Below are 22,079 nucleotides of genomic sequence, written 5' to 3' on the forward strand. Positions count from 1 at the left end.
TCTGAATTGTTTCGTTGGTAACTTCACGTTCGGTGAACCTTTAAATCTTCCTGCGACCGCACTCGCCCAGAAGACACGAGAGAACACGCTCCAAGAGAACGACACACGCGCCTTCTTTCCTCAAGCAAATACAAAGAGAACCATACGCAAGTATTGATTTGATTTAATTGATGTGATTCCTTGTTGTCTCTCTCAAAGGTTACAGTGTCTGTGATTTTTGTCATACTGCGATCTCTGATCACATATTCTGCTTTCGCTTTCGCTCGCTCATCCTCTCCCTTTCAACTTCGAATAATTTAATGTAACTGTAATATGCAATATATTAATCATATTCATGATTAATTATTAAAATTCCCTATAGAACATTTGAGCTAATGTAATGTACTACAGTGCGGTTACAATAATTCAACCTGCCAAATTGGCTAGTAGGAGTGACTGCGTTACACGCCACTGCTGAAATCCACACGCATAATACCAAACCCTGATTAGGATTAAGGTGTGGTTTAGGTTAATTGCATGCACCATTTATAGTAATTACTATAGCAACTACATGTAAGATGTGTAACAAGAACACTGTAAAATAAAGTGTTACACATAATGTCATGACACTTAATCCATGGCTATTAGCTTTACATCATCTATGTGCAAGTGTATACAATACGGACTAAATTTATTTTAGCAGATTAAAAATGCAAATTGATATGTCCCATCTTAACTTCTTTTTCAATAGAAAATAATTTAAATAAGTGGTCCATTAAACAAAAAATAGGGTCTTTAAATTATCTTCAGTGGTTTTTCTCAAAGCTCTCATAAAGCTAATGCTCTAATAAAAGAAATGAGTGTCTCAAACCAAGATTCAGTTGCATGTGAAAAAACTATGCACACCCGTGCGCCCGTGAGGACATTCACAGAAGAAGGAGGCCACCCGATCATGACATGTGGCTCCTGCGTGGCAGGCAGCACCTGCGCAGTCATCGATGTTCTCGCTGCAGTCATCCCCTGTCCAGCCGTTCACACACACACAGCTGTATCCACCCTGCATGTTCAAGCATGTACCACCGTTCTGGCAGGAATTGGGCATCAAATTGCACTCGTTGACGTATTCGGTACAGAACTGACCTGAGGAATGAATATATAAATACTTATAGCCGTTAATTTCACTGCAAAATACAGCATGCACCTTTCTAAACACAGATACAACGGCAATAAAAAAGATTTTACCCAATGAAACCTTGTTAGCCTTACTGATTCAAAAACGTCTTTGTGTCTAGCTGTAATTGAAGTGTAGGGTTTGAGTAGGCAGTTGGTACCTGTCCACTCTGGCTTGCATTGGCAATTGTAGGTGTTCACTCCATCCACACAGGTCCCTCCGTTAAGGCAGCGATGGTCTGGACAGTCATCAATGTTCTCCTCGCAGTTCTGACCACTAAAGCCTGGAAAGAAAGAAGTGATTTCATCAAAAATTTTATTAAAAATCTAGTTTCAAAAGTCAGAATCAACAAGATTGTTTACATGCCCATATCAGGAACTGCCCATATTTTTGAGCAGCAAATCAGCATCTTAGAATGATTTCAGAAGAATCATGTGACTCTGAAGACTGGAGTAATGATGCTGAAAATTCAGCTTCGCATCACAGGAATGAATTACATTTTTAAAATACATTGTAATAGAAAACAGTGGTAAGATTTTATTTTGCAGTGTCCTTGTTACATGTACTTACAGTAGTAATAACTGTAAATTATGAATAATTACATTCAACTAACCCTAAACAAAACCCTAATCCTGACTCTATAGTAAGTACATTTTAATAATATTACAGATCTGAATTTTTTTAAATGTCAGAGATTTTTGCTGTTCACAGTATCATCCAAAACACGCGAACATAGCCTGTAACTTTCGAGCAGGGTGAATTAAACAAGTAATAAAAACTCAGTGAGTGTTTTAGCGCAATTTTCTGACGTCATGGGATCACAACACTAAGAGATAGTAAATGTTTTTATGTTTTTTTTTTTTTTTTTTTTGTGCGTTCCCGAGATTAGACCTTCCTTAACATAATGCCGAAAACCCGAAGTCTCTAGGTGGTCTGGTTGAGGAGGAGATAGAAGTGCAAGATTGGTGCGCACAGACAGAACAGAAATCATGAGTTAACAATCGCAATTTTGTCCGTAGGAAAATTGCGCTAAAAATCAGCACTAAACACATAACGTCTCAGTTACTAATGTAACCTCAGTTCCCTGAGATGAGGGAACGAGTATTGCGTAAGGCTAGCCTACTCTATGGGAAAACTCCTTTTCTCGAGAATATTGAAGCCAGGGTTTTTTGTTGAGGTTTTTTAAAACGCAGTGCAGCTGCACAGCATACACAGATGAGCGACTAGCGCGGTCATTGGCTGTGCTGCGGCAACTGCACGAACCTATGGCGAGGCGGCTCAGACGTGCGAACCAATCAGGCCGCTTCGCACCCTACACTGTAAAAAATGATTGTAATTTTAACAGTAAAAGACTGTAAAAATGCTACAGTGAAAAACTGTTAATTGGTTAACAGAAAGTTTCCGTACTATATATGGTAAATAACTGTGATAGATCTAATGGTACTTTTAATGTCATTTTACTGTAAAATACCGTTAAATTTACAGTTTTTGGAAGTAAAAACGAACAAGTCATTGTATAATTTACAGTGAAAAAAATGTAAATTGACATTCCCACAATTCCCTGCGTGACACTTCACATTTGATGTATTTTTGTTGAAATGACTATGTTTCGTCATAGTTTTCTTAGTTTTTTATAATCAGTTATGTACATTAGGGTTTTATGTTACATTTAATGTTGTTAAATGAATGTTTATTGTATTTTTAAAATTTCATGTTTGTTACCATGATGGTGTTTAATGTTTGTGTGAATGAACCTGTGCAGATTCTACAGATATTTATATGAACTTTCTTGTGGAAGAAATTCTTGTGATGAGCTTTGATTAATCATGTAACTCTCATTACTGCTGATATTATTGGTTTGTCAGTGTAATACTATGGTACAAAACAGATATTAATACTTCAATAGGTCAGTAATTAAACATTATATCATATTACTAAAATCCAATGCTAAATATACATGTTTAAAATGTTAAATTTACATGAAACTCCATAAGTATGTTTACGGTGTGATGTGTTTTTTACAGTATTGTTCTGGTAACCACAGCTGCCAGTTTTTTTACGGAAAAACAACGGGATTTTTTTTACAGTGTAGCGCGTCAGAGCCCGCCAGAATGGGCGTGGCTTATGGTTATATAAGCACCCATTCTTTGCCAAGAAACTCAGGTTGAAGTGATCCCCTGATCAAAGCACAGTAGCACAGCGGGTTACGCAATACTCGTTCCCTCATCTCAGGGAACCAAGGTTACGTTAGTAATCGAGACGTTCCCTTTCGAGAGGTCTCTCGTATTGCGTAAGGCTAGCTTATGCTATGGGAACCCCCTTCAAAACGCCGTGCGTGCTTAACTTCACTCCGTTCAGTAGCCTAAGCCAAGATGTCTGAGGCTTATAGAAGAGTAAAGTAGGAACCCAATAAAAGCCAGTCCGTGACGGTCTTCGTATAGGGAAAAACAAGGAATGGGCCTAATGAGGGCCAAACCCTTTATAATGTATATATATATATATAAGAACCATAGTTCGAATTTAGCCAGGACCGGATATGTATCGGGCCCTAAGGCTCAGGGGGTTTGTGCTTACACATCATGTATTGAAAGAACCATCGCTTGAAAAGCAGGAACTTCCAGGTTATAATACCTCATAAATGTGGATGGCGAGGCCCAGCCGGCCGCCGCACAGATATCTTCAATAAGTATTACACTTGACTAAGCCCAAGACGAGGCCATACCTCTCGTGGAATGATCTCTGACGCCTAAGGGGCAATGAAGGCCCTTAGACTCATAAGTCAACGCGATAGCATCAACTATGAGATTCTGTTATGGCCACCACATATACTTTGAGCGTGGAGGGGGTGTGACCCGTGTAAGGACATTAACTCAAAGGGGAAATATTAATAATAATCCATAATTACCAATTATGATTACTTATTAATATTTGGGTCGGTTAATTAGATTAACTTTGAGGTAAGCTAAATTAATATTACAATCAATTTATCAGTTCCAAAGAACTCTTTGATTATTCATTTATTCTAAGAAAAGTGTATCTTTCATGGTCACTGAAAAATAATTATTCCTTAGCGTGTACAGCACTTAAAGCATGTAACAGGATCAAGACGGTAAAAGGGACTTTGTATGCAAACAGAGAATCAGAAACCAAATGCATAATTGTGCACAAGTTTTATTAACTAAATCACAAACATGACTAAACTAAACAAAACAAACAAACAAACATACATACATTCATCCATACATACATGCATAGGTCAAGTGGTGAGTGTTATGGAACTGGAAGCAGGAAATAGAACTATGGAGCAAGATCTATTTTAGTATGAAAAGAACCATCAGCTTATTTCACAGCACCTCATTAAATTTATACCTTGCATGGTCAATTCTTGAAGTGGTTGAAGATTGAATTCGTCGCGGAGTCCTTGAGTGTCAAATGTCACTTTATGAGTTGCAATCGTTTCTTCTCTGTTGGATGAAGGAGATTGTATTGTCGCTGTTCTCATGGCTGGAATGCAGATTGTGGCCTGCACGCTCTGTTCCAGCAGGACACGAAGAGCACATGGTGAGAGTTGCGAGGGACTTCGTCCGTGTTGAATGACGTCACTGAACTCCTGAAGTTGTCCTTGATGTTGGAGTGAGCACATGTCCTGGATGCTTTGAAGCCTCCTGCCCTGGGCCTGTTGAGGCCATGCTGGAACACACGGCATCCTTAAGGCAAGAGTTGTCCGTTTCCTTCTTGGTTGGATTTAAGAAGGGGGAATCACTTCCCACAGGATTCACTTGGAGCTGCAGTTTAGGTCCGAGGACAAGAGCTAAGAGAGCCGGATCTTGTGGTCAGTGACTTTTAAGCATGAAGATGGCACATCCATTTGGAGGTCTAAGATCCAATAAGAAGTGTCTTCCTTTGGAGGGAAAATGTCTTTTTTTTTATGACCTTTGTTCAAGCATGCACATTTGCAATGGGTACTTTCATTGGGTGTTTAAGAGAAGAATCTTCAAGATTCTTATAATTCTAATGCGTCACAAAGTTAGCAAAATGTAATGTAAATGAACAAATTGGGGACGCATATTGGAGTTTATAGAGACCAAATACGCCACACATCTGATTTTGGTAAACCATTGTATGCAACAAAGTCTGAAAATCATGAGGTGGGAGAATTAGATACATGTCTACACATTTCTCAAGAGGTTATACATAGAATACATACTGTAGGTTTATCTCTCCTTCTCAGTGAGAATTAAGTGAGAGTCCCGTTTTGGTTGTATAATCAAATATATATCAAAGTATATACATAATAGTACCCAAGCCAGTAAATCATTCACAAAATGTTCTGGAATGTATGTTAATTTCATGTTAGTCAGTTCATTGTTAAATGAATGCAGGAGAGTTTGTTTTGCAGATTGTTTCTGTCTTCCCATGGTCTCTCTCTTGCATTTGGCCACATTCTTTAACACCCATAAAAGCTTATCTGATTGTTGTCCGGGTAACGGAGACCGTCTTGTTGGAGGATGGGACGCAGATCCCAGAGAAGTTTGAAAGTTTTTATGGTACATGTACCAAATAAGTGTGTCTGATCTGGTCTCAGTTGTTACACCCGCGTCCAAAAGCTCTTGCAAAAAGGCGAGTACACTTGGTACTTCGCACGAATAGGGGTCCAGCCTTCGTGCTGCGCACCAGCCAGAGGACACCACCCATTTCTGAGCGTAGAGGCGCCTAGTCGAAGGCACTCTTGCTTCAGTAATGGTTTTTAGCACCCTAACAGGGAGACACCCGGGTACCCGTTGAGGGGCCAAGCATAAAGGTCCCACAAGTCGAGACGGGGATGCCAGACTTTCCCGTTCGCCTGCGTGAGATCTCTCCTCAGTGGTATTGGCCATGGGGCTGTTTCTAGCAGTTATGCCAACTCGGAGAACCATAACTGGGTCTTCCAGAGAGGGGCTATTAGTAGCACTGCACACTTGCTTTCCCTGATCCGTTCGATGACCTGTGGTAGCATCGTGACTGGAGGAAATGCATACAGCAGACGGCTAGGCCAGTCGTGGGCTAGCGCGTCCTTGCTTTTTGAGAAAAACGTTCGGCAACGAGCATTGTCTTCTGAGGCGAAGAGGTCGACCTCTGCCTCGCCGAAAATGCTCCATATCAGCTGAACCATCTGCGGGTGAAGACACCATTCCCCTGGGGGAACATTGTCTCTGGATAGCATATCCGCACCCTGGTTCAGAATGCCTGGCACATGAGCTGCCCTCAGAGAGTGCAGGTTGTGCTGTCGATTTATGTAGGACACCACTGCCATGTTGTCTGTCCGGACCAGGACATGGTGGCCTTTTAGATATGGGAGAAAAGCTTTCAGTGATAGAGCCACCGCTCTCATCTCTAGACAGTTTATTTGTAGGCGCTTCTCCGGGCTTGACCATAGGCCAGAGACGAGCCTGCCCTCGTAAAGGGCCCCCCAATCTAGGTTGGAGGCGTCTGTCGAGATCACTTTTCTCCTTGAAGCCACACCCATACTCACGCCTGACTGATACTAGTCGGCTGCTTTCCAAGGAGCCAGGGCTTTGATACAGCCATGGTTCGCCAAGTGGCCAAATCGCCACACGTGAGCTGGTACTCAGGGTTTTAGCCAGCGCTGGAGAGGACGCATGTGCAGTAGTCCTAGCTCGAGTACTGATGATGCAGAGGCCATGAGACCCAACATCCTCTGAAATCTCTTGAGAGGAGCGCAAGCGCCTGCTCTGAAGGATGCCGCTAGGCGTTGAATGGTGAGAGTGCACTCTAACGTAAGGCGCGCTTTTATTTGTATAGTCTATCACTGTACCCAGGAAAGAAATACATTGGCTGGGAGATAGTGTGCTCTTGGAAGTATTGATCCTTAGACCCAGGCAATGTAAATGGCTGAGGGGCCAGGATCTGTGAGTTATCAACTGTTCCTCCGATTGGCCTATAATCAGCCTATCGTCGATGTAGTTTAACACTTGCCCTCCCCGCTGTCTCAGGGGGGAGAGTGCTGCGTCCATGCACTTTGTACGAGGTGCCAGTGAAAGGCCGAACGGTAGTACTGTGTACTGGTAAGCCTGCCCCTCGAAGGCGAATCTCAGGAATGGCCTGTGATGGGGCGATATTTGGATGTGAAGATAAGCATCTTTCAGGTCCACTGAGAAAAACCAATCCCCTGGGCGAATTTGCGCAAAGATTTGTCGAATGAAAACTGGGGACGGGCCGCTCTGTGACAGGGACCCAGACGCCCAGCTGTCTTGTAATGCTGTATTAACAGTGCTTGAGTGCAGGGGCGCGTTCATTACAGCGGGCAAACCTTTCATCACATCTCCAGCATGAGCTGGAGGGAGAATTGTTACTGTGGTGGCAGTGCTTATGTGTAGGGGTGCGTACTTCATAGTGGGCACACGCTCTACATTCATTACCCATCCAGCGTGAGCTGGAGGAGAGTTTGATACTGTGGTAACAGTGCTTGTGTGCAGGGGTGCGTACTATATAGTTGGCACATGACTTGCATTTATTGCATCCCCAGCATGAGCTGGAGGAGAGAGTAATACTGTGGGAACAGTGCTTGTATGTAGGGGTGCGTACTTTATCGTGGGCACGTGACCTACATCTGACAGACAGAAAAGAGCTCTTTTTGTGCTTTATTTGTGTCGCCATAAAAACGCTGTTTGTTTGCAGGTGTGCGTGTTTTATAACAGACCCATTTACTACAATATCGGTATTTCCAGCTGCCTGAAAAAAGGGGACTGGGAAATGTGTGAGACGCTTTTTGGAGAGTGGTTTGGCCTCGGGGGGACTCAAACTCTCTCTCTTTCTTCCTAAGGCTAGGAAGGCTTACGAGGCTCAGGGTCCAACACAATCTTGGGTCGGGGTCCCCGCCTTTAAGGGAACTGCTGGCTCTTTGCAGAGCGAGAGCGGTGATGGACTACAGCTCTGTGTGTGTGTTTGTGTGTGTGTGAACAGGCCAGCAGGAAAATATTTGCGGCCTTGGTCAAGGGCGGCTGCCCTGAGTGCAACTAGATGTATCTCCCTACCCTGCGGGCTCGACTGGCTATTTTCGCCGATGACGACCCCGTGCTTCCCGCCTCTCTCCCTTTGCTCGATCCGTGCAAAAAGAACCGCCATTCACAAAGGATGCCAGAGTGGATGGATGCGAGTTAACACACGCCGGCCCAGTCCCCGCGTGCCTCGCTCTCTCCCAGAGAAGCTCCGTCACTGGTCCTGTTTACACAGGTGGACCAGCTCAAGGTCTGTGGCGCTGAGCAGATCCCTGAAAGCTTCCGGTTCAGGTCCAGACTCGTCCAAAGAGCGGAGAAGTTTGGCCTGAAAAGCTTGGAGGACAGCCATGGTGTGAAGCACCGAAGCAGCTTGGCCAGCGAGAGCTGAAGTGGCGCGGCAAGGCTTGGATGGATGCAATGCTTTAGCTTTCCATCCAGTAGTGGTGGGCGGGCAAAGGTTTGCGGCCACCGCTTCCTCGAGGAGAGGAATCACCTCATAGCCTTTCTCCAGAGTGCCGTCTACAGTAGAGAGCGTTGAGGAGAAGGACAGGGTTTGTACACTTTTTCCAAGGTCAAATTCAAGCACTTTTCAAGCACTTTCCAGGTCCATTTTAAAGCTTTTTCCAGCACCTTACACTACCGTAAATTACATAACAATACATAGTTAAAATTATTATTTAGTGTTTTTATCACATCAAAAGAGATAAACAGCCAAATGTTTCATAATAGCAGAGGGCTGCACGATATTGAAGAAAAATTAGATATGCGATAACTCATTAAATAATGCGATATTCAATATGCGATACGATAATGCTTAAAGTGTGTCAAATTAACTTAAATTATCTTTAAAATATCTTTAAAATTATATAACCTACACATACGTGTTTCACATTCTTTTTGTGATAAGAAAATATCCCTACAACTTCAAGACAGTGAACATCAGTGTTCTGTAGCATAATAAGTGTTATTTTAACATCACTGGGGTTTAGGGGTTCAGGTTATCCTACATTAGGTTTATTTAACAACAGAAACTGATTAATCAAATGTAAAAATAAACACTGCTTAGTGCTTCACACTGCTTCTTCACTGCATGAATTAAATATACTGATTCTTATTAAAGCTACAAAATTTAGCCTATTCAGCCAAAAGCAGTGAGTGATTTTCTTTGTCTTTTGTTCATGACCCCAGTTATTGCAAGCCGTTGCGATATGCAATTATGCATATTGTAATATATACATTTGCAATATTTCGATATATTGTGCAGCCCTAATATTTTAGCCAATCACAAGTTTTATTCTTCAAAATGTATCACTAAGTATATAGCCTAAAGCATATGTGTTACGAAACTGCTACGAGACACGAAGGTTGAGGATCCAAATGCAGCTTTATTAAGGGGTAATCCAAATACGAAATCCAATAAACAGGCAATGGGTCAAAACACAAGTAGACAGTCCAAACAAACAAACAAACAAACAAACAAAACAGGCAGGGGTCAGAGGCAAGAGAGTAATCCACGGAACAGGCAAGACATCCAAAAACCAAGAGACAAGAAAACCAGGGAAAGACGCTCAGAAGTGCAGTGCAACAACATACAAAACTTCGCCGTGAGTGATGGGGTGACACACTGGCTCGGCGGAGACCATCTTGTCCTGAGACACTGGTTCGGCGGCGGCCATCTTGTCTGGAGACACTGGCTCTGTGGAGACCATCTTGTCCTGAGACACTGGTTCGGCGGTGGCGGTGACCATCTTGTTCGGAGACACTGGCTCTGCGGAGACCATCTTGTCCTGAGACACTGGTTCGGCGGCGACCGCAGCCATCTTGTCCGGAGACACTGGCTCGGGGTGCGTGACGTGAACAGTCTCTGGCTCGGCAGACGTGACGTGAACAGTCTCTGGATCGGCAGACGTGACGTGAAAAGTCTCTGGATCGGCAGACGTGACGTGAAAAGTCTCTGGATCGGCAGACGTGACGTGAAAAGTCTCTGGATCGGCAGGTCTGACGTGAAGCTCTGGCTCGGCAGGACTGACGTGAAGCTCTGGCTCGGCAGGACTGACGTGGAGCGCAGGCTCGGCAGGGCTGACGTGGAGCGCAGGCTCGGCAGGGCTGACGTGGAGCGCAGGCTCGGCAGGGCTGGCGTGGAGCGCAGGCTCGGCAGGGCTGACGTGGACGGACTCAGACTTGTCAGGTACTGTGGGGTTGCAGGGCTCCTTGTCCGCCAAACCCACAGTAAAAGCTGAATCGCTCAATTGCAGGGCCAAGTTCATATACTGTCCAAGAGTCCAATGAGGATTGTGCAGAGGCATGCTTGAACCGAGTGGCTCAGATAATCCTCCCCGAAAAAATATCATTAAGCATACCTCTTCCATGCAGGTCAGGTGAGCCAGCTCCAAAAAGTCAATTACATAATCCTCCATTGATCGATCTCCTTGACGGAGATGCATAAGTCTCACTGCTGGATCCATGTGGGCGAAGTTTTCTGTTACGAAACTGCTCCGAGACACGAAGGTTGAGGATCCAAATGCAGCTTTATTAAGGGGTAATCCAAATACGAAATCCAATAAACGGGCAATGGGTCAAAACACAAGTAGACAGTCCAAACAAACAAACAAACAAACAAACAAAACAGGCAGGGGTCAGAGGCAAGAGAGTAATCCACGGAACAGGCAAGACATCCAAAAACCAAGAGACAAGAAAACCAGGGAAAGACGCTCAGAAGTGCAGTGCAACAACATACAAAACTTCGCCGTGAGTGATGGGGTGAACCAGGCTTATATGGGGTGAACTAAACAAGAAGATGAGATACAGGTGAATGTGATAATGAGTGCTGATGAGTCCAGGCAGAGAATGATGGGAGATGTAGTCTGTGAGTGAACATGAGAGTCAGGTGTGGAGTGCCCTCTTGTGGCTCTCAAGGGCACTCCAGCTGGTGACCGTTACAATATGAATAATATACTTTTCATTATATTAATGTCCAAATATTGCTTACCAGATAATGTGATTTATAGGCTGTAAAACTGAACTAATTTCAAATATGAAGACTTAGGATTTGAACAGAAATATTTGACAGGCCTTCCCGTTTTGGGACACATTCTTGATATAGACAAGGTTTGAACAATATCTGAGTGCACAGGCACCTGCCTGAGGTCTTTGGTGTTTTATGCCCCCAACGGCGCCTTCCAGGCAGCGAGGGGATGGGTAGGTTTAAGGTTGAGGGTAGGGTTAGCTGCCTCTAAGGAGCCATTGGGGGCTTAAAACACCATCGAGCCCTGCCTGATAAATGTATTTCATTGCCAAGATGTCTTGGGCCAAGACATAAAGTTAGCTAATACATTTACTGGAATAGAGCAGTGTAAATATTGCATAGGGCCATCCTAAACCTTACAGTAACAATATACTTCTTATGACACTGACTGATTTCAGTTCAGCAATCAACGACTGTTGTTATGCACTGGGCTAACGTTTGCAGGTTAATTTGCACGTTACAGTTCTGTAATTTTGGCAATGTTCACTGCATATTCCACAAATGAACGTGACATAACGGACATGCAATACTTACATTACATTATCACACCAAGTACTCTCAGTCACTAATGGCCCTTTCAGATAGGACGCGGACCGCGCTGCGCTATGAAATGAAACCGATATATTTCAATGGCTTGCGCCATTGAGCCCGCCGACTCGTTGCATTCGGATGCAGCGATGGAAAGGCTGTCATCCTTTTCGTCCGCCTCGTCCGATGCCCCGAAAGACTCGAGACCTGCCGCTCGCAGAGAGGGGCGCTGGTGCGCCTGTGTAAACAGGACCGGTGAGGGAGCTTCTCTGGGAGAGAGCGAGGCACGCGGGGACTGGGCCAACGTGTGTTCGCTCGCATCCATCTGCTCTGGCATCCTTTGTGAACGGCAGTTCTTTTTGCGCGGATCGAGCAAAGGGAGAGAGGTGGGAAGCGCGGGGTCGTCGTCGGCGAAAACAGCCAGTCGAGCCCGCAGGGTGGGGAGATACATCTAGTCGCACTCAGGGCAGCCGCCCTTGGCGAGTGCAGCTTCCGCCAAGGCCGTAAATTTTTTCCTGCCGGCCTGTTCACACACACACACACACACACACACACAAACACACACACAGAGCTGCAGTGGAAGTGCAGATACTATGACTAGACTGGGTTTAAATGAGACTGAGAGAAGGGCATGCTGGAAAACGTTGTGGAAAACACTGATACCTGCGTTGTAATTGCAAACTCACTGAGCTCATCTGAAATCTCTACCTTCAGTGTTGACCCGGACAGAAGGCCAATATTATTTGTCTTGCCACTGGAACTGATGTCGTCAACAGGACACTTGTGAGTCAAAATAAGCTGAGTGAAGTGGAATGGAGTGATAAAAGTTAAGAGGCTGCCATTGATTCGTCATTTAATGAACTCATTTGTTATGTAACTAATGTCAGTTAAAGCCTTCATTGTTATTAAAAAGATTCAAGATTCAAGCCATATACCCCATTATCATGAGGGGTGTTTAAGACATTGTGTCTTTGAACTGTTATCATGGTAAACAACTGTTAAGCCAGGTGTAACAGGTGTAAAGGGGAGATGGTGATTTCCATGTGAGAGGGTATCCCATTACTGACCTGTATTCAATGTTAAGTGAATTTATTTTATGCTTAACTGGTGATGTTTTGACATATTGCTAAACGTTGAATGAGTACTGATTTGCTCTTTGTTTGGAGTCTGTAGAAAACGCCTGCAGGAATGAGTAATGTGGATACATAAATGACTGAAAGGACTGTGGGCGAAAGGAGATACTGATTTTTTTCCTTGCATCATTGTGGATTGGATTTTTGTTGCTTGGACTCGGACTTCTCTCACAATTTCCTTCAGAGACTTGGCCCACATCTTTCAGGCCCCTTTGGACTCTTATCAGATAAGTTGTGCTTTAATGTGATTGTCTAAGTGATGGTATCCAGGGAACTGAGTGGTATTTAAACAAAGGGAAAATACTTGAATACTACTATTGTGTCCATCTGAGATTGAAACAAGCGGCTTATGATTGTCAAAGTACAGAGTATTTTGTTTTCTTTTGGGGTTTTCTTTTCAATGTTTTGTAAATTCATATGTCTATTTTGGGAGTTGTCATTTTCACTGTGCTATAAAACAATATAAAGTAAGTCAGATGGTTCATTCATTCTGAAGATTCTGGTGTGATTTTAACAGACATTTTTCCATAGGTAGAACCCCTTTCTTCTGTGTAGCCCTTTACCTGAATATAGAGTGGAGGTGGTTACAATTACCTTCTCATCTATCCAATTATATCCTAATAGCCCAGTATATAAGGGTGGTACTTACACTTCTGAGTTCGCAGATGATGTCGCTTCAACCACCTCCATCCTCCCCAACCACCACCAAGACGGGACCTTTCCTCCATCCCCCCAACACCACTATGTTGGGTCCTCCCCTCCATCCTCCCCAACACCTCCAGACGGGCTCTCCCCTCCATCCTGAAGACGCCAGGATGTCCTCTTCCTCCTTCCACCCCACCACCACCAGATGGCCCCCTTCCTTACTTCGCAGGGGGTGGGCTGCGCCCCTGCCTTCGTCTTCAGGCAGGATATGCAGATTCCGTACCCTCGGAATGCGAATTACGGACGGGGCCTACGCCAAAGAACTTGATTGTTTGCTGAGCTCTTAAATAAATGTTCATCGTCACAGTATTAATTCTCCCGAGTCTTTCTGGTAGAACATGGCATGATATATTGGCAGAGAAATCTAAATCCAAATTTTTATATGATTTTTGCCTGATTACAATATTATGTCTATAATTTCATGTAGCCAATATGACAGACTTGCGCTGCATAGGTTGCACTCCAATCATATTTCAAGCAATTCAAAAACATTGTAGCGAACAGTGTGCATCTGAAGTGTCTCAGCCGAAGGCTGTAATATATCGACCAAAATTTCTTATCAGGCCAATAAGAATAACATTAAAAAATGAACATATTGTGGCTGTTACCAATATAGTGGCCGATATATCGTGCATCCCTATTATTTTGCCAGGCATTTTATTTTACTGCTATATTGTATATAATTGGTAGAGGTTTTGTTGATTGGGGTAATAATATTTAGGATTTTCAATTTAAACTAGATTTACTGTACTTTATACATTTCATTAAATGATTCCAGAGAAAGTACATAAACATTGAGAAAAAGAATATCATCAAAAGATGGAAAGATGGACTCTTATTATTTTGTTAGTCAGAAAGGAACCTGAACTAGTTCCTTTGCTTTGCCAGTTTGGGTGAAGCATATGTAGCATGATTAGTTCAATGCTATCACTTGTAACTAATGGAAATGGTTATGAAAGAATTAAGGATGCCTACCTGGCAAACAGGAGCACTCGTAGCTCGTCTCTCCCTTCTGTACGCAGGTGCCCCCGTGGTAGCATGGTGAGGGGTTACAGGGCTGATAGAGGGTCTCGCAGTGTTTCCCGGTGTACTCCGCAGGGCAGCTGCAGCGATACGTGCCCACCTCGTTCTCACACACACCATCGTTCTTGCAAGGAGAGGGACTCTGGGCGCACTCATTGACGTCTTGTTTGCAGGTTTGGCCTGAGAAGAAGGGTGTGCAGTGGCAGAGGTAGTCAAAATCAAAAGGACTACACTGACCACCGTTGGCACAAGGATTTGAGGCCTAGTGAATAAGAGCGTTTTAAGGTCAGAATATGCTCTACACCGGGGTGCCCAATCCTGCTCCTGCCGATCGACTGTCCTGCACAGTTCATCTCAAACCCTAATCAAACACACCTGAAGCAACCAATTAAGGTCTTCAGGATCCCTTGAAAATTAAAGGCAGGTGTGTTTGATTAGGGTTGGAGATGAACTGTGCAGGACAGTCGATCGGCAGGAGCAGGATTGGGCACCCCTGCTGTACACTGTCTGGCATTGAGATTTTAGTTCATACTTCTCAAATGCCTCATTTAAAACTGGATTGTGGTCTTACCTGACCAGCCTGGTGGGCATTTACACTTGTAATTGTAGATGCTGGTGAGTTCACACGTGCCTCCGTTTCGGCATGGGGCGCTAAGGCACACGTTATTGGTGGGAGTGAGGCACAGTCGGTCCGTGTAGCCCAGGCTGCAGTTGCAGACAAAGTCCACCTTGTTGGCAGAAGTAATCAAATGGCACACGCCGCCATTTCTGCAAGGGGAGAGGAAGCAAGGGTTGTGGAACTGGCACCCTGAGCCAGCATAAGGATCGAGACACCTGAAGAGTGGAAAGCAACCATAATTCATTACAAATTAATTTAAACTGAATTCAGTATATGATTTGAGCTTTGTAGTCATAAGGCCACTTTCATTAGCTTTAGCCTAGTACGGAATAAAGTGTCAGTGTAAATTGAGGTAACTGGGCTGTATTGCAAATCCTTTTAGACAACTAGACATTTTTGGGGGTTTTATATGGAAATTACCAAACATTACATTTCTTACAGTTTGGAGTAAAAAAAAAAACTATATTGAGAAAGAATATTGAGAGGACTGGACATTAGTAGGTCTCGTAATGGACCAATAAAGGACCAGAAATGTTATGCGTCTAACTTGTCGGGATGCTCATACAAATGAGAAAAAAAAAAAAAAAACTTTTATTGGATTCATCCTACAAACAGCTTCCATCTACTTGCATAGTAAGTTAGGATAGCATTTTAACGTCAAAACTATTACACAAAACAGCTTTAAGGGGCCATTTAAACAAAGTATGTCTTTGCGTTTAAAAACTTGAAACGCAGGGGAAAAAACGCAAGAACTAGAGAGGTGTTTTTAAAAGCTGAACTTTGAGTGTAACAGTCAAACACATACACTCACCTAAAGGATTATTAGGAACACCATACTAATACTGTGTTTGACCCCTTTTCGCCTTCAGAACTGCCTTAATTCTACGTGGCATTGATTCAACAAGGTGCTGAAAGCATTCTTTAGAAATGTTGGCCCATATTGATAGGATAGCATCTTGCAGTTGATGTGGAATGCACATCCAGGGCACGAAGTTCCCGTTCCACCACATCCCAAAGATGCTCTATTGGGTTGAGATCTGGTGACTGTGGGGGCCATTTTAGTACAGTGAACTCATTGTCATGTTCAAGAAACCAATTTGAAATGATTCAAGCTTTGTGACATGGTGCATTATCCTGCTGGAAGTAGCCATCAGAGGATGGGTACATGGTGGTCATAAAGGGATGGACATGGTCAGAAACAATGCTCAGGTAGGCCGTGGCATTTAAACGATGCCCAATTGGCACTAAGGGGCCTAAAGTGTGCCAAGAAAACATCTCCCACACCATTACACCACCACCACTTCTATCTATCAGCTTGAATCAGTCGGCCCATCCTCCTCTGACCTCTAGCATCAATAAGGCATTTTCACCCACAGGACTGCCGCATACTGGATGTTTTTCCCTTTTCACACCATTCTTTGTAAACCCTAGAAATGGTTGTGCGTGAAAATCCCAGTAACTGAGCAGATTGTGAAATACTCAGACCGGCCCGTCTGGCACCAACAACCATGCCACGCTCAAAATTGCTTAAATCGCCTTTATTTCCCATTCTGACATTCAGTTTGGAGTTCAGGAGATTGTCTTGACCAGGACCACACCCCTAAATGCATTGAAGCAACTGCCATGTGATTGGTTGATTAGATAATTGCATTAATGAGAAATTGAACAGGTGTTCCTAATAATCCTTTAGGTGAGTGTACATCTAGTGCATGTTTACATATAAAAACAATGGAAAAGAAGCACAGAAGTTTCGCTGGCTTTTATTTACTTAGTCCACCACTGAACTGTCATAGAATTACTGGTGTGGAATTGGAAATACAATGTTGAATATTTAATTGTGCTTGCTCATTATTACTGCAGTTATTTTCACTTATTTGCATTACTTTTTCCATCACCTAAAGCTCACCTAAGATGATCTATAAAATGTCAGGATAATAACCAGAGGATTCAAGTGCAAGTAAAATATATGTTTATTATAGAATTGGTCAGATGCAGGGAGAGTGATGATGAGTAGTAGTCTCATCTCATGAAGGCACTTGGCAGCACAGGGACGCTGAGGGCAAACCCGATCTCTCCAGTGACAATGAAGATGATGAGGATGATGACGATAGCAGTCCGGGGAAAACGGAGATGGATCGGAGACCGGAGACCAGGAAGTAGACGGTGTGAATGACAGGAGTGCAGGAAATGAATGACACACGGGAACTGGAGACAGGCAGGAACACACGGGAACATCCACAACGCTCTGACAAAGACAAGGTGACAACAGAGGGACTACGTAGGGTTCGCTGATCAGCTGCAACTGGCGCGTTGGTGTGCTGATCAGCGGCAGTGATCAGCGACCCCGCCCACACACGCACACACACACACACACACACACAAAACGAGAAAGGAGACAGCAAATTCATAAACCGTGACAGTACCCCTCCCCTAGGAGCGCCTCCTGGTGCTCCCAGAGGAACTTACCTGTTGATTGTAATCATCAATAAGGGAGTGATCCAGAATGTCCCTAGCAGGAACCCAACTTCTCTCCTCCGAACTGTAACCTTCCCAGTCCACCAGGTACTGAAATCCGCGTCCCCTCTGTCTCGAGTCCAGAATACGATTGACCGAATACGTGGGTTCCCCATCTACGAGCCGCGGCGGTGGGGGAACCAGGGCCGGCGGATTAAGGTGAGAATGAAATACAGGTTTCAATTTGGAGACATGAAAAAACGGAATGAATTCTCCTGTACGCCGGAGGGAGTTTGAGTCGGACTGCCACCGGACTAAGGATCTTGGTTACGATGAACTGGCCGATGAATTTGGGAGCTAACTTATTAGACACGGAGTGGAGCGGAATGTTCTTGGTTGAAAGCCACACTTTTTGACCCACGACGTATACGGGAGGCCTTGACCGGTGGCGATCAGCCTTAGTGCACGCCCCCACCTGGAGCAGAGTCTCACAAGCTCTGGTCCACATGCGGTGGCACCTCTGGATGAAGGCGTGAGAGGAGGGGACCGTGACTTTGGATTCCAGACTCGGAAAAATTGGTGGCTGGTACCCTAGACTACACTCAAACGGAGAGAGGCCCATGGATGACACTGGTAACGAGCTATGTGCGTACTCAACCATAGAAATTTGATGGCTCCAGGATGAAGGATTCTTGGACACCAAACATCGCAACACTCTCTCCAAATCTTTGTTGGCTCGCTCGGTTTGACCATTGCTCTGGGGATGATAACCCGAAGACAGACTGACTGTAGCTCCTAGTAATCTACAAAACTCCTGCCAGAATTTGGACACAAACTGGGGCCCCCTGTCGGAGACCACGTCCATTGGGAGGTCGTGTAAACGAAAGGCGTGATCTACGACACCGCTGTCTCCATGGCAGAGGGTAATTTGGGCAAGGGAATGAAATGTGCCGCCTTCGAGAACCGGTCCACTACGGTTTAAACACCAACATGCCATTAGAGGGCGGGAGGGCGGTGACAAAATCTAGCGCTATGTGGGACCAGGGTCTCGAAGGGACAGACAGCGGTTGGAGTAACCCATCAGGAGGTCGGTTAGACGTCTTACCAATGGCACAAACGGAGCAAGCCAAAACAAATCTGTGAATGTCGCGAGCCATTAATGGCCACCAGAATCGTTGCCTTACTAAACAGCTGGTGCGGTTTACTCCTGGATGACAAGCCACATTGGAGCAATGGCCTCATCATATAACTTCGGACCGTAACTCCTCCGGTACAAACAATCGACTCGGTGGGCAACCGGGCGGAAGCGTTACCCCTTCCAAGGTTGTCTTGACCTTCGATTCGACCTCCCATGTGAGTGTGGAGATAACTACTTTCTCGGGTAAAATGCACTCGGGAGTAACCGGCCGTTCGGATGGATCAAAAATACGAAATAAGGAATCGGGTTTGATGTTTTTGGACCCCGGGCGGTACGAGACAGAAAAGTCAAAACGTCCGGGAAAAAAAGTGCCCATCGAACCTGCCTGGAGTTGAGTCTTTTAGCAGATCTAATATTTTCAAGGTTCTTATGATCAGTCCAAATGATAAAAGGTACCCCCGACCCTTCTAACCAATGACGCCACTCCTCCAACGCCAACTTGATGGCCAACAACTCTCTGTTACCAATGTCATAGTTATGTTCGGCAGGTGACAAACGGTGGGAAAAAAATGCGCACAGATACATCTTATCGTCTGCGGAAGAGCGTTGGGAGAGAACTACACCTACCCCCACCTCTGACGCGTCGACCTCCACCACGAACTGACGTGAGGGATCAGGGGCGACTAAGAAGGGAACCGAAACGAAGCGACTTTTGAGGATGGCAAATACAGCCTCGGCTGTATCGGACCACCTGAACGTCGTTCTGGAGGAGGTCAAGGCGGTCAGAGGTGCGGCTAGTTGGCTGAAGTTGCGAATGAAACGCTGATAGAAGTTGGCGAACCCCATAAACCTCTGTAGGGCCTTACGGGAATCTGGACTTGGCCAATCTATCACAGCCTTAACCTTGTCAGGATCCATACGCACTCCCTCAGAAGAGACGATGCAACCTAGGAAAGGAACAGACTGTGCATGAAAAGCGCATTTCTCTGCCTTGACAAAAAGCCCATTCTCTAGCAACCTCTGAAGCACTCGTCTGACGTGCTGAACGAGTTCCTGGAGAGATGAAGAAAAAATCAATATGTCATCCAGGTAGACATATATGAATTGATCTACCATGTCTCTCAACACATCATTGACGAGTGCCTGGAAAACTGCTGGGGAGTTGGATAGCCCGAACCAAGTATTCAAAATGGCCCCTGGGGGTGTTGAACGCAGTTCTCCATTCATCCCCCTTCCTGATGCGAACCAAATGATAGGCATTACGTAAATCCAATTTTGTGAGGACGGAGGATCCCTGCAACCGCTCGAAGGCTGAAGACATCAGCGGCAAAGGATAAGTATTCTTTACCGTGATGTTGTTCAACCCTCGGTAATCAATACACGGTCGCAGAGAGCCATCCTTCTTCCCCACAAAAAAGAACCCCGCCCCCGCTGGAGAAGAGGAAGGGCGGATGAATCAGAAATATATTTCTCCATGGCGTCTCTTTCCGTAACAGAAAGTGAGTAAAGTTTGCTCTTAGGCGGAGACTTACCTGAGAGTAAATCTATAGCACAGTCATAGAGACGATGCGGAGGGAGAGAAGCAGCACGGGACTTACTGAACACTTCCTTCAGGTCGAGGTACTCTGCGGGCACGTTTGATAAATTCACCACCTCCTTCTGAAAAACAGAACTAGACACTGACGAACAGGCAGACACAAGACAAGACTCATAACATTGAGTGCTCCAAGATGAAACGGAATTGTGTCCCCAGTCAACCCTCAGGCTATGCTGTACCAGCCAGGGGTGACCGAGGACGATGGGAGCAGGAGGTGAGTCCAGGAGGAGAAATGATATTTGTTCAGTGTGGTTGCCGGATGTGACGAGTGTCAGAGGGTTGGTGGTAAGTGTTATGGCGGGGAGTTCCTGACCGTTAAGTGCACTGACAGAAATGGTGTCCTTGAGAGGAGTGATGGGTATTTTGAGTGTCCAAGCCAACGATAAGTCTATAAAATTACCTTCCGCCCACAAGTCCAGAAGAGCTTGACTGAGGTGGGACCGGGTTGCCCAAAGCAGTCTTACCGGAAGGAGAGTAGAGGATGAGGTCTTATTCACAGAGATCCCGCCTGACAGTAGCCTCCTGTTTACTGTCGAGCTCAGTCTTTTACTGGACAGGTGTTCAAGTAGTGTCCGGCTCCGCCACAGTAAAGGGAAAGACCCCTGAATCTCCGTCGCTCTCTCTCCTCCCAGGAAAACCGAGCTCAACCCACCTGCATGGGCTCGAGATCAAAAACGGGGCTGACCGCATCGCCGCCGCTGGCCTGAGGGCTTTCGGCGCTCACGGGAAGCTGGCCCGCCCTGGTCCGCTGCTCCAGTCGATGTAGGCGAGTGTCCACCCTCAGAGCCATCTCGATGAGCCCGTCGAGTTTCCCGGGCAGGTCCAGAGTGAAGATCTCCTTCTGGATGCGGTCAGCCAGCCCATGCAGGAACATGTCCCACTGCGCTTCCTCGTTCCAGTGGCACTCGGCAGCCAGGGTACGGAATTCGATCGAGTAATCTGACACTGAGCGATTACCTTGGCGGAGGTCAGCAAGTTGACGAGCTGCCTCCCGTCCTGCAACCGCCCGGTCAAAAACCTGTCTCATTTCTTCTGAAAGTGCCTGGAACGAGGAACAGCATAGATGTTGGTTCTCCCACACTGCTGTTCCCCACAGAGCCGCCCGTCCTGAGAGTAGTGTGAGCACAAAAGCCACCTAAGATTCCTCTGTGCTGAAAGTCTGTGGCTGAAGGGAAAAGAACATTGAACATTTCGTCAAAAATGCCCTACAATAGTTCGGCTCACCAGAATACAACTCCGGGGTAGGAAGACGTGGTTCAGGTTGGCGGCTGGATGCTGGTGGAGTGGGGGGAACAGGCGGTGGGCTGGGCGCAGTGGGACAAGCTAGGTGTTGAAGCTGTTGGGTGAGCTCGGACACCTGTGCTACCAAGACTTGCACAGCTCGTCCTGTGACGATCAGAAATCCTGATGTGTGGGGGGAACCCCGAGGACAAACGCATATATGCTCTATCACGTGAAACGAAACAATATCCAATCAGAAAGCGAGATGATGGAAGACGGAAGCATAACAAACACAGTCATGGCGCAGCACAAAGTGAAATTGATGTGGACAGCAGAGATGGAGGATAAGCTTGTTGATTTGTGGCAACAGCACAAATGTTTATACAACGTGTTGTGTAAAACCTTTCCAAACACTATCATCGCAATATCTTCCTGCATATCGTTCGCCATGCTTATTCTGAGGTCTCGCGAGGTTTCGCGAGATTTCC

General features: G+C 45.3%; 1 protein-coding gene across 2 annotated transcripts in view; it reads right to left on the bottom strand.

Annotated features, from left to right (window-relative positions):
* The window catches only part of LOC307158217 (uncharacterized protein), a 130,099-nt gene that overhangs the window by 89,348 nt on the left and 18,672 nt on the right, over nucleotides 1-22,079 (bottom strand). For both annotated transcript variants that reach the window (XM_079870617.1, XM_079870618.1), the window contains exons 3-6: nucleotides 15,134-15,396; nucleotides 14,515-14,742; nucleotides 1,311-1,433; nucleotides 886-1,119 (exon numbers count right to left, since the gene is read on the bottom strand). In XM_079870617.1, coding sequence (XP_079726743.1) covers nucleotides 886-1,119; nucleotides 1,311-1,433; nucleotides 14,515-14,742; nucleotides 15,134-15,396 — 848 coding nt within the window. The remainder of the gene's footprint in view (nucleotides 1-885; nucleotides 1,120-1,310; nucleotides 1,434-14,514; nucleotides 14,743-15,133; nucleotides 15,397-22,079) is intronic.

The sequence above is a fragment of the Squalius cephalus genome (assembly GCF_949319135.1).
Source record: "Squalius cephalus genome assembly, chromosome: 5".
In the NCBI taxonomy this organism is placed as follows: domain Eukaryota; kingdom Metazoa; phylum Chordata; class Actinopteri; order Cypriniformes; family Leuciscidae; genus Squalius; species Squalius cephalus.